Below are 14,631 nucleotides of genomic sequence, written 5' to 3'. Positions count from 1 at the left end.
AACTTTAAATTACTAATTACCTCTACCTCAAAACTTATATAATTCATCAACTAATAGTAATTTAACACTTAATTACTAAATTAAATCTTATTTAATCACATTACAATAAGACGTAAAATTGCACTCCCATAATTAAGAAATTAATTAATCTGTATTGCATACAATTAATTAAATATCTATTTGGGCCTCATCCTATAGGTGTGACCTAAAGGGATCAACTGACCACCATCGTCACACGACGGTAATGTCAAACTCTAGTTAGCCAATTATTACCGATTAATGACGATCAGTTGACTATATAAAGAATCATCCCTCACGTATTCTTAGTATGAGATTTAATTATGATATTAAATCATGTGATCGCACTATTATTGAGAACACATTTTCCAACAAGAAGGGCATTTTCGTAATAAAAATAGGCTTAAAATCAGAAAATTAAAATATTGACGGAATATGTCACCGGAGTGTCAAATTGGGTGCAATTTTTGACCTCAAAATATTTCATGGGAGTAAATTATTAAAAAGTTTTTAAAAGGGAGTAATTTTAGAAAAGTGGTTTCTAAAAGAGAGTAATTATTAAATTACTCTTATTAATTAGATGATTTTGAATGAGTTATTATTCGGATTTATTGTCATGTTGAGTAATTTCGGATGGTGGCTGATTTTTAGTTAATTTAGGCATATAATCATGACGGTTCTGGCCATTACTGACGACGAGGTGTTGTTGCTGAGTACCATATCCAAATTCACAAGGGATGCCGAGTTTTCTATCGAAGACCTTGATACCGCTATGGTTATCACACAGGCTGCCAATTTAAGTAATTTTCTTGTCTTTAACACTACTAACCTATTCCCTATTTTTAATTTCATGTCATAGAAGGGAGGGGGGGGGTACTAACTACTATTTGATTTTGTTGCCAGTCTGAAAGTATCTAATGCTTTGAATTCATCAGGTAAACTGTCCTTGGACTCATCTTCTGTGGATATCGGTTTTGGTGTCTCCAAAATACGTGACTTTCCTACTATTCCTCTCATTTCTGAATTGTTTAGAGTTGCTAAGCCAGATGGAAAAGTTCTTATATACCTTACTCAACTTGGGCTGATCTTCCTTCAGAAAGGGTACTCTACGCTGTTTTTTGTTTTGTTAGGCATAGCCATAAATTGTTGTTATGTGTATCCATTACCTTCTTTTTTTTGCCAGGGCATAAGTTTAACAATATTTTTTTTTCTATCGGTGTATAGATACTTTCTTCACTTCAGGGGAAGATACTTCAAGCTGGATTCTCTCAACCAGAAACTATTCAACAGCCATTAGATGTATATTCAGGAGTTCAAGGTTTAGCTGTAAGTGGCCTATTTGTGCTATTACTTTATAGAATTATTGGTATCAATCCTTTCCATTCACTTTATAAGCACTTTGTTAGAGTTTGTCTCATGTGCTACTTCTTGTTAATTTTCATAAGCCACGTTGTTTCTCAAGGCACTTGCTGGCTTGCACTTGTCAGCTTTCTTGAACCTCTTTTGAGTATCTGTTTTCTTCTCTGCCTTTTCTGTTTGGTCTGGAATTTTTGGAACTCTCACTGTGCTCTGCAAAGGTTAATTATCTCGGAGTGAGTTTCGTCAAACTACTTATTGAAACCTGATTCAAACCACTCAGACCATAGCGACTACCCTGACCTACTCCAAAATCTCATGCGAACACGATAGTTCCTTAACAATAGTATAAACATCCTGAACAACTGGTAGTAGAGCTTTTGCATTCAAGATGGCTCCCTCCTGGTCCAACTCGGCCCAAATCTTAAATCAACGGATGCTGCAAAATAAACTGATTCTTAGCAAATTGCAGAGCATCCTCTTACCCCCGTCTTTTGTGTTGTTCCTTGTTGGGGCTGTTTCTTCTACCAGATTTATTTGATGAAAAATTGAAAATAACCTATGGTGACTAGGGATAATATTTTCTAGAGGCGTAAATAATTTTAGTGTTACTTAAAAATCTCATTTGATAGCTCTCTGTTCTTCATCTGACATAGACAGATTGAAAGTTTCGTTTTAGATATTCCACTTGTTTATAAAGAAACTATTTGATATTCCGTAGCTGATTTGGAACATACTGATATATTTTTATACCCCCCTTGTCTGTGTGGTTTAAGCCTACTCTTGTCGAGTGATTTCATTTAATGTTTCTACATTGCAATGTAGGTGGTAGTTGACAACAAATCGCTAACATAGTTGTTGGGCTGTGATTATTTGTTCGTCATGAGTTGTATGTTTCTCATTTTGCAGATCAAAACCAAAAAGCCATCTTGGAAACTCGGGTCATCGTATCCCCTTAAAGTATCAAAAGGCTTACCTGTGGTTCAACTTAGTGACGATTTTGATCAGATCGATGAGGACTCTTTGTTAACTGAGGAAGACCGTAAAAAGCCATAATTGCCCCCCGGTAGGGCCGTTTATTTGTCTCCAAATATTTCTCTCATCAAATAGTCTATCAGAGTATCTGCATATTAATTCAAGTGGTCATTACAGTTGGTGACTGCGAAGTGGGAATCACTAAGAAAGCCTGCAAGAATTGCGTCTGTGGAAGGGCAGAAGTAGAGCAGAAAGTAGATAAACTGGACTCAACAATGGAACTGCTTCAATCTGGATCTGGTGTATGTGTTTCATTTTAATTGTATGCTATTTGATAGTGGAAAGGTCAAAGAGGCATGACATGTGGATATTGATTATTTGTATAGCATGAGATGGGCCCAAATTGATAGTAGCCCACATGTAAACAGTGAAAACACTATTATATTCGTTATCATTATACTCCCTTTTTCTCATTTTTTTGTTACCTTTTTTTATTCTTATGAGGGGTATTTTTATCAAAATTAAACAAATGATTGAGATGGAGGTAGTACAAACTAAAACTGCATTGTTATATATGTACTTTGAGTTTTTTTTTTTGGTTGGGTTAACTAATTCTTGATGGGCTGCCCATAGCGTTGAGATCGTCCTGTCAACAAGTTGAGTTAGATTATTTTTTTATTAAACATAATTAGTGATTTTTGTGCTGATGAGCGTTCTCATATTACAGTGTGGACTAGGGGATGCTTTCAGATGCAGCACACGCCCTTACAAAGGTGAACCTCCATTTAAACTTAGAGAAAAGGTACACCTTTCCTTCCTTCCTCTCGTCTATTTCTGAACCCTTAAATATCGACTTGGCCATCTTGCGTCATTTATGGAGATTGAATGGAATATGGATCAGATAAAATATTTTCTTATCTTCCTTAGACAAAACTGATTTCACATTCCAAGGGTGCCTTGTTTATGCTTGATGAATGGTTCATTCTGCAGCAATTATTTTTGTCTAACTCTTACAACTAGAGTGTATCTCAAAAAGTCATCTTGTACATGCTTATTGATCTGGTAGTTTACACTTTGTAGAGAATAATATCTTCGATATGATATTATTCTTAGCTTGTGAATGTATACTATGTATATTATCTTTAGGTAAGTAGATAATTTGTTACCTTATATGTAGGAACTAACGTAGGATTGTTTGTTTAGGAACCCTCGTATCTTGTACTATATATTTTGGAAGTTGTATGCTGCGTTGAAGATCATCAATAATAATAATCTTTCACCATTTCTTTCTTCTGTCAAAAGTTCACATGGTATCGTGAACCACAAATCGATCCAAAGATCGTTTCTTTCAAAAAAAATTCACAACGAAAATCCAAAAATCCTCAGAGTTTATCATGCCTGGTAACGATGAAAAATCAATAGCAGGTGGGAGTGGTCCAAAGACCATCTCCATGGCGTCACCTTTATACCTTCATCCTTCGGATAGCCCTAATTTAAGTCTTACGCAAATTATTTTTAATGGCGATAATTATGACATGTGGGCAGATGCCGTTAAAAATGGTCTTGATGCGAAAAATAAATTAGCATTTATTGAGGGAAGAGTCAAGAAGCCCGAAGGTGACGGCGATGAAGAAAACCTTGAACAAGTTGCGTGGAGGCAGTGTCAAGCCATGTTGAGGGCATGGCTTCGGAATGTAATTGATCTGAAGCTACACAAGAGTATCGCTTTTTCTCAACAATTGCGGATGTTTTGGAGGAGTTACGTGGTCGATACTCGGCTGGGAACGCTCCACGAGTTCATCAATTAAAGAATGAGTTAAGTGAGTGTAAACAGGGGAGAGATTCGGTGGTTGAATATTATACAAAATTAAAGACGATATGGGATGAATTGGCCAATTATAGCAAGTTCAAAATTTGCACATGCGGAGCAGCTGCCTCGATAGCCAAGGAGCAAGAAGAAGAGAAGGTGCACCAATTTTTAATGGGGTTGGACTCGAAATTGTATGGCAACATACGCAGCAACCTGTTAATGGAAGACCCAATTGCTGATTTAAATCGAGTTTATGCCCTTATTTTAAGGGAAGAGTGCCATGCTTTCGTTACCAAAGAAAAGGAAGAACGAAACGAAGCAGCGATGGCAGTCAAATATTATGGAGCAGACCGAGGAAAGGGTGCATACTTTAAGGCAGAAGACGATGACACAGAGCGAAAATTACCGCCACAGTGTTCTAATTGTGGGAAGTATTATCATACCGGCGAAAATTGCTATGACAAGCATGGGTATGATGTGGTTAAGGCCCGTGAACGAGGAAGAGGAAGACAGGGAAGCAGTTCCAGCCGTGGTGGAGGCCAAGGAAGGGGCCGAGGCAGGAACAATTATCAAGCGAATGCTGTTTCGAATGCTTCAGGTAGCAATCCAGAGGGAGCAGTGAAACAAAATATTCCATTTACAAATGATGAAATTGCAAAGCTGCGTATTTTATTGAGTAATAATCCGAAAGAAAACGAGAAATTGCAAGGTATGAAATTAACTGTAAATTTTGAATGGTTAATTGACAGTGGAGCATCTCATCACATGACGGGAAGACGAGATATTCTCGAAAATACGTGGGTAGAGAATCCGTCAACAGTAAGTCTGCCGGATGGAAGACGTGTAGAAGCTTGTGTTCATGGCAACGTGACATTAAGCAAAAAATTTTGGTTAAAGGATTTTTTATTTGTGCCTTCGCTCACTTGCGATCTTATTTCCGTTCAACAATTAATTTGTGAAAGTAATTGTATAGTAACTTTTATCCCAATCATTGTGACATACAGGATCGGACTACGAGGATGCAGATTGGACTGGGTGAGCATCGACAAGGGGTATATTATTATCAACCGGACAAGGTCGAGTTGGTGGGACAAGTCATGGTTTCAAAGGAAAGTCGTTTATGGCACAAAAGGCTGGGTCATCCTCATTTTTCCTATTTTTTCTGATTTAGTTGGACATCGTTTGAATTGGAATTTAGACACAGTTTGTGATTCTTGTTGTCGAGCAAAACAATCTCGTACCCCTTTTAAGCTTCATAATAAAAGATGTGACGTTTTGTTTGGCCTTATACATTGCGACATTTGGGGCCAGTATCGGGTAGCAAGCTTGACCCGAGCTCATTATTTTTTGACCATAATTGACGACCATAGTCGGGGCGTATGGGTATATCTAATGAAAGACAAGAGTGAGGCCGGAGATTTAATGAAAATTTTTTGTCAAATGGTCAAAACACAATTTGAAAAATGTGTCAAAATCATCCAAAGTGATAATGGCACAAAATTATTAGCTGGGTCTATGCAGCGTTATTATGAAGAAAACGGCATTTTATTTCGGACTAGTAACGTTGGTACACCCCAACAAAATGGTCGGGTGGAGAGAAAACATCGTCACATACTTGAGAAGGCCAGGGCCTTACGATTTCAAGGAGGGTTACCCTTGCATTTTTGGGGTGAGTGTATTATGACTGCCGCTTATTTGATAAATCGAACACCCACACCTTTGTTAGACGGAAAGACTCCGTATGAAATTTTGTATCAAAAAAGGCCTAAATTGGACAATTTAAGAATTTTGGGTTGTCTGTGTTATGCCCATAATAAACCAAAAGATAAATTTGATGAACGGGGAAAACGATGCATATTTCTTGGGTACCCACATAGTAAGAAAGGGTGGAAGGTCTACGATTTAAGGGAAAAACGAGTTTTTGTGTCACGTGACGTTGTTTTTTATGAAAATGTTTACCCATATCTTATTTCCAACGTTGAGAATACACCACATGGTGATCCTGATATGCCTGCCCGGAACACTGAGGGTGACTTTTATCTTGATATTAATGACACAATGGAGTCTCCCCATGTCGTGAGGGGGAGAAATGATGAAAATGAAGGTGAAGTTGGGATGGGTAAACAAGGTGGTAATAGTAGCGTCGGCGTAAGTAGCTCAGGAAATGCAAATCAGACGGGGTCTGATATTAATGAGGCAGGCCGTGTAGCAGAAAATTCAAGTGAAACAGAGAGGGTTGATGAGCTTCGAATTGTCGACAATAATGGCGAAAATCGGGTTCCTGACAATGAAGGGACAAGAGTACAAATTAATGAAGAAAGAATGGGCCGTGGTGCACGCGAAAAATACGAGCCAGTCTGGAAAAAGGACTATTATTGCAAATCAACAAGGATTGTTACCCAAAAACAGAATGCTCATCCAGTCCATGACAGCACCTCGAAGTCAGGTACACGTTATTCCCTAGATAATTATGTTACTACTAATTGCTTTTCACAATCACACCAAGCTTTTCTAGCTACTATTGATGAAAGGCGTGAGCCTAATAATTATGTAGAAGCAGCAAAGGACAAGCGATGGAGAGAAGCAATGAGTAAAGAAATTGAAGCTTTGGAAATGAATGGAACAAGGAAGGTAGTCACATTGCCAAAAGGGAAGAGACCCATTGGGTGTAAATGGGTGTATAAAATCAAATATCAAGCAGACGGAACAGTGGAGCGATACAAAGCAAGACTCGTAGCACAAGGATTTACCCAAGTAGAAGGGGTAGATTTCCACGAGACCTATGCGCCAGTAGCGAAGATGACGAGTGTACGGTGCATGCTTGCAGTAGCAGTAACGAAAGGTTGGTTCATTGAACAGTTAGATGTGAACAACGCTTTCTTACACGGAGACCTTGATGAAGAGGTATACATGAGAATTCCACAAGGATTTGAACGAAAAGGGGAAGGTAAGGTTTGCAAACTATTAAAATCGATTTATGGATTAAAACAGGCTTCCAGAAATTGGTTTTCAAAATTGACCGTCTCTATGAAAAGTTATGGATTTGTGCAATCAATGGCAGACTACTCTTTATTTACTTTTCGTAAAAATGAAGTTTTTATTGAGGTATTGGTTTACGTTGACGATATGATCATTTCTAGCAATAATAAAAAAGCGAGTAAGGACTTCAAAAATTTCTTGCACACGAAATTTGGAGTCAAAGATTTGGGACGATTGAAGTACTTCTTGGGCATAGAAGTAGCACACGGTCCGAATGGTTTGTTTTTGAATCAACGAAAATATGCAGTGAATGTTATTGAGGACGTGGGAATGAAAGATGCGAAGCCCGTTTATACACCTATTCAACAACGACACAATTTGGGGTTAGCAAAAGGATATGTTCTCAAGGACATAATGAAGTATCGTCGTCTTGTTGGAAGGTTAGTATATTTGACAATTACAAGACCGGACCTTGTATGCAGTTCATATATTATCACAATTTGTTAATGAGCCAAGAAAAGAACATTGGGAAGCTGCATTACGAGTTGTGCGTTACATTAAAAGAAATTCGAGTAAAGGGATCATGCTCAAGAAGGATTCGGATTTACATATAAGGGGATATTGTGATTCCGATTATGCGAGTTGTCCGTTGACTAGAAGATCATTAAGTGGGTATTTTGTTTCCATTGGAAAGTCACCAATTTCATGGAGGGCAAAGAAACAAGTGACGGTTGCGAAGTCAACGGCGGAAGCAGAATACAGGGCAATGGGTGCTGTGACGAGTGAATTGTTATGGATAAAGTCGTTCTTAGCATCTTTGGGTGTGTTTCATACGACACCCATGAGTTTGTATTGTGACAATCAAGCGGCACTACACATTGCGAAGAATCCGGTGTTTTATGACAGAACGAAACATATAGAGATTGATTGTCATTTCGTGCGCCAACATTTGATATCAAATGAAATTCGAACTGCCCATATTCGGAGTAAGGAGCAAATAGCGGATTTATGTACTAAGGCTTTGGGAGGTGAAACATTTGATCATTTGCAGTTCAAGTTGGGACTCGGTTTACCGAGTGCTCCAACTTGAGGGGGAGTGTAGAGAATAATATCTTCGATATGATATTATTCTTAGCTTGTGGATGTATACTATGTATATTATCTTTAGGTAAGTAGATAATTTGTTACCTTATATGTAGGAACTAACGTAGGATTGTTTGTTAGGAACCCTCGTATCTTGTACTATATATTTTAGAAGTTGTATGCTGCGTTGAAGATCATCAATAATAATAATAATCTTTCACCATTTCTTTCTTCTGTCAAAAGTTCACACACTTTCTCCTCAAATCTAGAGACCATTAATGAATGCTCTTAGGGGCGTTTGGTCAGGACATAAAGAAAGTAAACCGCAGACCTCAAATTCCGCTTGGTTGTGTTTTTGAATTATTCCCTTTTTGGTTGTGTTTTTGATAAATTACAAAAAACACTCTACCTCATTCCCATCCACGCTAACTGAGTTAAGGGGGTACCTTTCCTGAAGATCTTGCTGCTGTATCACTAAAACAGCTAGCTCCACTCATTAGTCATGACCACCGACAAGCTACCATTCCTCTTGTTGCCATCACGCTATAGACATGTTATTCTGTATTCCCTTTTTCTTTCTTCTTCAAACCAATGATTCCTTAATTGTTGCTTGGCCTTCTAACAATAAGTTTGCTACTTGCTAGTCAAAGTGATAACAATAATAGTGGACTGACTATATGGCATTTTAGACATGCCCTTGTAAGACAATACTGGCTTGACCAGGATTAGACCCTCACCATTACTTTGGTTAGATGTTAGACTATTCCATCTCGCCGACTCTCAATTTCTCATCTGTGCTGTATCTATTACAGCACACAAACTTAAAAGACATTCGACTCATACAAGATTCACTCTCATTTTAGGCACCAAGGGTTTCATCTACGACTTGTTTAATATAGTTTGCCTTTATTTGTGTTGCAGCTAGTTTTGTCCCTTACTGTTGATATATGAAAGACGTGAAACAACGGTTCGTCTCAGCTGCCTTGTTGTGGACGCCAATTTTGTTTCTGATCGGAAATCATAGAGCAGGTTGTCCAGATGTAATGAAAAAGTGCCCTGGTTTTACGTTCTGTTTCAGGCATACTGCAACTTGTTAGTCTTGGTTCATCAAATCATAGGGGGTTTTGTAGTGAGCATAATAATTATATAGGGAGTAATTGAATATTTGCATACATGACATTTTACGCCAGGCGCTGTTACAAACATATGGTTGTATACTTGTATGTTGGTTAGACTCGATTGCTAGTGTTTTGTTGCACGTTGGATAACATGACTATTTAATGGAAAAGTTGATATTTTTAGCATTTAGTGAGCGGATTGAGAATGTATCAACATGTGACAACCAAAAATTGTCATTTCTGATGAGATTGTTAACAGCTGACTTTGTAAAACACATCGTCGACTGTCAATGAAATATGTTGTAACTTGTAAATGAGTAAACTCAAGACCTAAAGCTTAGTAATACAATTATACAAATATGTATACAAGTTTATTAGGTTCAAGAAATTAATAATTACACAAAAATGGTGACATACAGGCCATGGTTTTTGAAAGAGGGCATAGCAGGAGGGGTTTGCACTAAATTTGCAGTATCGAGCCTCATCAGCCTTTTTACACAATTATTTAATTTAGCTCAATCTGACTCGTTATTCGCTCCCTGTTTTGCCTCGAGTCATGTTTATGTTTAGCTAGTGTTTTTTTTTTTCAGGCCAAGTAGGGGTGAGTCCTTCACATTCAGGTCACTTTATCTTGAGCTTGTTTATTTCCAATTCGATCTAAATTTTAAAGTCATTTTTTATTTGAGGATTAAGGCCTTGTTCTACTAACTTTATTTTTTATTTTATTTTTTTTTTAACTGAACTTTTTTGAGCTTATAAGAGCTGAACTTTAATAAACTCATAATAGGTGAATTGAATTTAAAGGAAGTGACTTTAAGTCTAAGAAAACAGAGCCTAACCCGAAAATGTAACAATGCATATTGTTTAGGTGAAGGGTACATCATATTTGCATTTAGTTTTCTTCGAGTATTGTGGTAATTTGATACTTATTTGTCGATGGAGTAGTATTTTTTTTAATTACATTGTTAATCTTTTAGTTACAAACTACAAATGACATTATCTAGTCGAGATTGACCTTTATTTTGCTTCTAAGTACATGGGAGTATTGTGGTAAAGCTAGTGACAAGCTAGGTAGCACGGACACTCCTTCTAATCGACCTTTCTGTGGCGGCCACGCATTAAAACGTGTCGGACACCTCTAAAGCCGTGTCTAACTTTCATCTTTCATTTGGGTTGTCCACGGTATTTGGACACATTTTGGACATACTTCAAATGGAATCAAGTTGAATTTGGTGGCGTGGATTGTTATATGGTTGCATTTGGTGGGAAAATAAGTTGAAATTGGGGCAAATGATGTTCTTTAGATGAGTAATGAAATGTCGAAATTGATTGATTATAAGTTGGATTTTGGTTTTGGAAATGAAAATGAGTTATAACTATGTCAGGTTTTACTTTCACTTATTTAAATTTAATATCAAATATTTTTTCAAAAATAAAATCACACATATATAATTATAAAATATATATTTTATTAAATTTAAATAACGTGTCTCCTGTCCTAAATTTCATAGGATGTCTGTATCGTGTTGGTGTTCGTGTCCGTTTCGATTCTACCTAGGTGACAAGTTCAAATTTTCAAATTCTAGAGAAACGACTATCACTAGTAGCCGTCGTAGATGCACAACTATGTAAGTAGAGAAAAAGGATTACGCATCTGAGGTAGTACCTTGTAATTTTTGAGCATATACACATTTTTTTTAGCATATTACCATTTATAAATATAGTTTTTGAGCAATATTATATTTTTTTAGTGTAATATTTTAGTAAATTTGTTCAAAAACTTTATACTAAAGCGAAACTCAAAAACTTTAAAATAAAATTCAGAAAATAAACAATAAGTAATGTTTAAATTTTAAATGTTTTTATCATTATAATTTATCAAGTCAATTTGAGTATGAAACATACAACCAAATCGTGTCGTCCTCTACCTAACCGAATTACTGAGTTCTAAGAGTGAGCATAATCGAACGTCTTGAGAGGAATTTTAATTTTTTTTTTTTTTGGGGTTGACGAAGAGTATTACCTACCAACATGTACTTTAATGAGTTGATCCCTTGTAAGTTTAAATTTTCATTTCGACCACTTGTTTAAAAGATGTGTTTTCTTGGTGTTGATCAAGAGTATCATCTACCAACATGCAATTTAATGAGTTGGTTTTTTTCTTGGTGTTGAACAATAGAGGTTTCAGCCGTCCCTTTGCGGTCACAACAGCCAACTTTGGTAGAACATAAACTATTGTGATTACGGTAATAAACACCTCTCCTTTTCTCAAAATAAATAAATAAATGTAAATTAATAGAAATTGAAGAAAGGGGAAAGCATAGCGGAAATCGTAGTATTATTGATGATTCGTGATTTTCAACCATTACAATAGCTTCGAATTTATAGTACGGATAAAGATCTAAATATAATAATAATATTTCTTAATAATGGTAAACATAATAATATCGATATTATTTTGATTACGGTATATCGCAATAATATACCGTAATCTCCTAACATAAATTAATTTTTTTTTTAGTTTTGTTTAAAAAAAAAAAAAAGAAGTATAACGAAATCCTATGAATGGAAATAAGTATTGATTGAGTGGGGCGTGGGCATTTGTGTATAATTGTGTGTCCCCGTGTTTTGTAACAAACTAACTAAAATAGACGTTGTGTGTGTGTATATGTGTGTGTGGGTGTCTGGTGGGCGCAGGGTTGAATGGGAAGTTGCTTGATTTGGGTTGGTGTCTATCTTCCATTCCTCCGCCATGTCTGCTGCCGCCGGTAACTTGTATTTTCTATTAAACTAACTAACTATTAAGTAGCAAGTATCTGTGACCTTAATTTTGGATTATTATTGTTGTTGTTGTTGTTGTAATCCACAGTGAACATCCAAGAAAGCAGCAGCAGCAGCAGCAGCAGCGTCAACGTCAACGGTGTTCCGTCGTCGGAGACAATTACAAGCTGTTTCCCTCCCTATCAACCCCACTCCCACGACCTTGTCAGTTTATTTATTTTGTTGATTCATCTAATTTAGATACACTAGAGTTGACTTTTGTTATCCACAGATGATGATTTAGCAGCTTTTAATCATTTTCAATCTTTTACTTTGATTCAACTGCTGCTCAATTTTAGTGTTTATATTTTCTAGGAACAACATCCATCTTCATATGAATCCATTTGCTGGGGTTGCGGATTGCGACTTATTCTACCCTCTAATGCTTCTGTTTTTAAGTGTGGTTGGTGTGGGGCCATAACTAACCAACATCACCGCAAACATCAACATAAACTTGTACGCTGGAGACGTTTGCGTGATCGTTCTTTTGTCGCTCTCCTCCTCATATTTATGCTCTTTCTCATATGTATGTATGCAAACTCACTCTTCCTTATATTATTGATCAAGCTTACAATGATTTGGCTGATAGATTTGATTTATGGGTGGTGGGGATGCAGGTGGCGGTGTGTGGGCAGTATACCCGGTTCTGTTTTCAAAGGGATATTTTTGTGGATTCTTCCACTGTATGCTTGCTTTCATATTGGGTGTCTCTACTCTTTCAATGTTCAGCTTGGCAGCCTTTTCTGATCCGGGCACGCCACCCTCAATAGTATGGGGTAGTTATCCAGCTGTACGAAAAGATGAGCTACGGGACTATACCTTCTGCCATTACTGCTCGCAACCCAAGTCCCCTAGAGCTCATCACTGCAGTACATGTGGGATGTGTGTCTTAGACATGGATCATCACTGCCCATTTGTAAGTGATAAGATTTGCACTTAAGAATTCCGATACTACTGTAGATGGTTTCCAACTAAGGGATTTATTTAGTGCCTACTCATTTTGCAGATTGGGAATTGTGTTGGAGCTGCAAATCATCGCCATTTTGTCAGCTTCTTGATTGTTGCTGTCATTAGCGTCACATATGCTGCCCTTATGTGTGCTTATACAATTCTTCACATATCACCGTCTTTGGGGGAGACGACTGTTGACCAGATGCAGATGCATCGAGTTGGCAACAATATAGCGGTCATGGGAATTCTCAAGGATGTTGTTATTGCTTTCATGACTTCAGCAATGTTCTTCTCAACAAGAGGCCTCATTCTTCTATATCTATTTGTTTCTAGTATATCGGTTTGGATCGGTTTGACTGTGCTTTTGTGGCAACAACTTTATTTCATCTATGAAGGGAGAACTTATTTGAGTAGTTTAAGTTCTCAGGTTGAGCCGCAAAGGGACTGCAGAAACCTCTACTTGTTTTTCGGGTGTCCATATATATGTTCCTGGTACTTGCGTGCCTGTTGTAGTTTTAAGAAGATTCACCGAAAATGACCCAAGTTTTTGACTGCTGTTGATGTTTGTTAAACCCAGGTATGAATTAGGACTTCGAAATAGTTTCACCAGCTGCAATTGTTGTACTATAGTGCCTAGTGAGAAGTAGTAGTACCCTTCCTCTTTGGATTCAAATAAATAGAATTCTTGGTTTTCTACCAAATTTATATATTTCTGATTTTAAACCGTCATTTCAAATGAAAAATTGTTTGATGCAGTATACTGGTTATACTGGTTGGAGCACTGCAACTTCAACAAACACCAACAATGGAGCCGAGCTCGACCTTGGAGATGATGTAGAGTTGTTGAGAGAGTTTATAGAAAGAGATAGTAGAGAGAGAATTTAAATGTAGAACTGAAAATGTGTATTTGATTGAATGAATTCTTTGCTTACAACTTCTCTAGTATTTATAACAACTCTAACTAACTGCCAGCTTATGACAGCTCAGCACTATAAACCGACTTAACAAACTAACTTTACAACTAATTCCCTAACAACTTGCTGCACTACATCATACTTCCCTCCTTCTAAAATGACTTGTCCTCAAGTCAATTATGAACTCCAGGATTGACAAAGTTAGAATATTTTGCTTCAAATGCCAAAGCAGGTTCCCATGTAGCATCCAAGTCTGTAAATCCTTCCCATTGAATTAAGTATTAAACTTGTGCCCCATTTTGGAATTTAACAGTCCTCCTATCCAAAATTACAGCAGGTTGGAGTGGGTGATCTGCTGATTTTCCCTGTAGCCAATTAGGAATGTGAATGGCAATAGGTAGTATCCCCCTAAACTTCTTAAGTTGTGAGACATGAAAGACATCATGTATTTGAGCAGTAGTGGGAAGTTCGAGCTTGTATGCAACATGTCCAATTCTTGCTTCAACCTGAAAAGGTCCCAAGTATTTATGAGCTAATTTTTGGTTAGCCCTTTGTTGTACCGAGATCTGTCTATATGGTTGAAGTTTGAGCCACACTCAATCCCCTA

At 37.1% G+C, this 14,631-nt stretch overlaps 1 protein-coding gene across 1 annotated transcript; it reads left to right on the top strand.

The window, feature by feature from the left end:
* Nucleotides 1-11,932: 11,932 nt before the first annotated feature.
* LOC141642715 (protein S-acyltransferase 11) lies at nt 11,933-14,047 on the top strand. The gene is made up of 6 exons (XM_074451608.1): nt 11,933-12,107; nt 12,209-12,324; nt 12,475-12,685; nt 12,777-13,075; nt 13,166-13,687; nt 13,867-14,047. The coding sequence occupies exons 1-5, from the start codon at nt 12,092-12,094 to the stop codon at nt 13,646-13,648; spliced, it is 1,125 nt and encodes a 374-aa protein (XP_074307709.1). The 5' UTR covers nt 11,933-12,091; the 3' UTR covers nt 13,649-13,687; nt 13,867-14,047.
* The last annotated feature ends 584 nt before the right edge of the window (nt 14,048-14,631 follow it).

This window comes from Silene latifolia, chromosome 2, assembly GCF_048544455.1.
Source record: "Silene latifolia isolate original U9 population chromosome 2, ASM4854445v1, whole genome shotgun sequence".
Classification (NCBI taxonomy): domain Eukaryota; kingdom Viridiplantae; phylum Streptophyta; class Magnoliopsida; order Caryophyllales; family Caryophyllaceae; genus Silene; species Silene latifolia.
Note: the sequence above shows the minus strand (reverse complement) of the source record. Positions and strands in the feature narration are given on the sequence as shown.